The 3,743-nt window shown below is 35.9% G+C and overlaps 1 protein-coding gene across 1 annotated transcript in view; it reads left to right on the forward strand.

Moving 5' to 3' along the window:
• Positions 1-116: 116 nt before the first annotated feature.
• Positions 117-3,743, forward strand: part of LOC105002814 (proto-oncogene DBL-like) — a gene marked incomplete at its 5' end in the record, with an annotated part of 9,523 nt that continues 5,896 nt past the window's right edge. Inside the window, 2 exons of the mRNA XM_010859641.1 lie at positions 117-288; positions 1,779-1,826. Of these exons, the coding sequence (XP_010857943.1) occupies positions 117-288; positions 1,779-1,826 (220 nt within the window). The remainder of the gene's footprint in view (positions 289-1,778; positions 1,827-3,743) is intronic.

Genomic DNA, 3,743 nt, shown 5'->3' on the forward strand with positions numbered 1-3,743 from the left:
GTTGTATATTAAAGTCTAAATTAATTTTGTATCTGTCTGAGACTGAGAAATGTAATAGGATTTGTTATGACCCCCATTTCAGAAAATATTTCATAGATTTCTTATGCAACCTGCAGGTTCAAATGCAGACCATCCAACTCAAGCTTGAAAACATCCGAAGTATATTTGAGAACCAACAGGCTGGTTTCAGAAACCTGACAGATAAACATGTGAGGCCGATTCCATTTGTAGTATCTGCTTCTGACAATTTGGTCAGATCTGGAGCACCATTTTTTTCACCTACACAAGGTAGAGTATCTTAGATTCCCCTTTTCTCTCTCTTTTCTTCTTGCTGTTGTTTACTTTGTTACTTTTAATGTAAATACTGAACTCATTCTTCAATCCTGAGAAATAGGAATTGTTTTTTTTAAGCATCCTTGGTCATGTGCAGATTGTATTGCAGAAGGCAGGAGTCATGATAGAGATTATTGTACAATAATTAAACATAGTAGTAATATAGTACAGTACAGGATGATGAAAATCTGGGCTGAATTTCCCAATTTTGCAGTGAATATGAACTTTATACTAGCATCAAACTCACAATTCACCCTTTTCTTCAGCAGGTGCAAGGAAGCATATGAAAATAGTATATACATACATGCGTTTACCACTTATAGGGATAAACTATTATTTGGTTCTTATAGGCTTCTAATAAGTGAATGGCTTAGATAATCAAATAGATTGACTTTTCTAAAGACGTACAGGTAAATCAAATAATTTTGCTAGTAATTAACTGTTAGAGAGTTCATTTACTTGTTTTAATCTTTGTAGACGATTTTAAACATGTAATATTTATTTCTATTTTCTAAGTTCTGTGGGATAAAATAATGATGCTCTCTGTGGTATTGAGCTACTCTGGAAATAAGATGACTATTGCCCCAAGGTTTTCCTTGAGCTGCCTCTGGAGCCCCTTAGGGGAAAGTAGTTTGGTCTTTGGGGCCCTAAGTTAGTTAAGTTTGTGAAGGTGGGCCTAAATTCCATCTCTTTGATCTGAGAGAATCAGAGACTTCATTAATATATGGGAACTGCTTTGAAAATCAGAGAAAGCCTGAGCCACGCATAATGAATATAAAAGTCCAGCTCAGCTCCAGCAGAGATCATATTAAAACCAAGTGATGAAAGCAGGTAACTAAGCTAAGATGATAAAAGTCATGTAGTTAATGGTTATTAAATATAAAAATATACTCACAAATAAAACTATAAGCATTGCCATAAATGAATAATACTAAGAAGATACTAGGAAAAAAAGAATAAGAAGAACAAAAACCAATAGGGGATCAAAACCAACAGCTATGAGAATAAGAATAGAATAGGTTGATAGTCCTAAGCAGAAGACAGAACTCAGTTGTATTTCTGGCTCTATTCCTGGGGTGTGTGACCAGGGACAGTTCACTTAACCTGTTTTGTTGATTTTGCCTTGTTTTGTTTGTCTATAAATTAGGAATAATAATGCCTATTGATTTCAAAGTGAAATACCTACTGAAGGCAAAGTTAAAAAATTGTTGAATACTTAAAAATACTCAATAAACTAGACTATTCCTTCCCTCTTATGAAGGCCTCTTGCTTTATGGTTCTCTAAAAGCTCAACTCCTCTGAACAGTTGAGGAACAGAGCTCTGAAAAGACTGCCCAAGATCCGTTCAAGGCCTTAGTCACTAAAAGTACATTTTGTTTTGTGTTGTTTCATTTTTTTTTCTTTCTGATATTCTTATTTAATGGCATTACACTTTCTTTCTGCAGTGGGAGTTGGATATTCTTTCTTTCAAGCATGTAAACTTTTTTCAAAAGGTACCCATCTTTATTACTTTTCATCAGTACATTTTCTGAGTTTGTGTACATGTGAAAAATCAGTTTGGCACCTAAAACCAGCAACAGTTCCTTCTCACATTCTACTTAAGGTTAACTTTCTCATTTTTTTCATCATAAGCATCCATTAGCTTTCATAATAAGCAATCCACTTATATTGGAAAATAACTATATAAAAAGTGGATTATTCTCTTTTATCAGATGACCACTCGTAAGACAAAAACAAAGAAAACAATTGGCTTTTAACTTAAATTTGTTAAAATAAATTTGCTTTCATTTTAGAGACTGTGTCACCCACAGTAAGCCTATTTGTTGGGAGTAGCTTGAATTTGCCTAAGGTATTTATGAGGAAGATGGCAGCTTACTGAATAAATGACATGGATGGATAAATGATTATATCAGTTATCTATCATGGTTCCTAAATTAAATCAGAGCATCATTTATGCTACAAACACGGTTCATTTTACCTACTTGGTCTGTGAGTAATGGAAATTATAACAATCAGGTCCAAATAATTCTTCAAAACTTTTAATTGCTAAGTCAAATATATAAGATTTGGTTAAAAAAAAATATGAGATTTGGTCAAATCAACACGGAAGTGTTAATTTTTTTTTTAATAAAATAAGTCAACCATACTAAACCAAAAAAAAAAGTCAAACTGTTTTTTTTGTTGTTTTTGTTTATCTTTATTAATTTGCATCAAGTAGAATCTTTTATCTAACACCGTGTCTGGCACCTAGAAAGATGTAATAAATATTTTGCTGAATTAATATTTCATATAGAGGGAAGTTATGAAAGAACATTGTGTGTGAGAGATAAAATGGTTTGAGCTCCTAAACCTGTAGCTCTAGTCTCGATCTTTCTCCTAAACTTCAGAGTCTGTATTTACAATTTGCCTCCTTGAATTTCCTATTGGCAGCTCAGTCTCAGCATACCCCAAAAGGATGCCATTTTTTCTGCTCCTCTTTCTCACTCATCCCCACCTCTAATCAGTCCAAAATTCCACTTCTTCGAATCCGCCCTGCTAGCCCTCACTGCCACTTTCCTAATCCAAGCTAACACCCATCCATTGTCTTGACAACTATAGCAGTCTCCCTGTTTCCCACTTTCCCTTCTTAAATGCCCCTAGTTGTCTTGCCCTTTGGACTTTACACCTAGTGTTCTCTTCTCTTGCTTAAGGTAAGTTCTTCCTTCCTGCCTCTCCTCCTCTCCTGCACCCCAGTTTGGTCAGGTGTTATACTATGGGATATCAAGCCCCTCTTCATATCTTCCTAGCTTTAGTATAATTGCCTGTTTTCTGTTTCTTTTGCTAGAATGTAAGCTCAGTTCCGGAGAAGGCAATGGCAACCCACTCCAGTACTCTTGCCTGGAAAATCCCATGGACGGAGGAGCCTGGTAGGCTGCAGTCCATGCGGTCATGAAGAGTTGGACACAACTGAGCGACTTCACTTTCACTTTTCACTTTCATGCATTGGAGAAGGAAATGGCAACCCACTCCAGTGTTCTTGCCTGGAGAATCCCAGGGACGGTGGAGCCTGGTGGGCTGCCATCTGTGGGGTCGCACAGAGTTGGACATGACTGAAGCGACTTAGCAGCAGCAGCAGCATAGTCACATTATTAAAAGAATGAAGACATCTATTGGGTTGGCCAAAAAGGTCAGGTCAGATTTTTCTGTAACGTCTTACAGAAACACCTGAACAAACTTTTTGACCAACCCAATACCTTGCTTTTCGAAAAAGATATACTTCTCATAAATTTTGTATGCACTCCTTTTTCATCTCTTAATGTATTTGCAAAGAATTAATTAGTAAAAGCTAGTTTGTAAAGCTCCCTAAGTTTGCTTTATAAGTAACTTTGGATCTCTGGATATCAAGTTTCTTTAAAGTGATGGACATCAAT

This window comes from Bison bison, unplaced genomic scaffold (genome assembly GCF_000754665.1).
Source record: "Bison bison bison isolate TAMUID 2011002044 unplaced genomic scaffold, Bison_UMD1.0 scf7180017856674, whole genome shotgun sequence".
Lineage (NCBI taxonomy): Eukaryota > Metazoa > Chordata > Mammalia > Artiodactyla > Bovidae > Bison > Bison bison.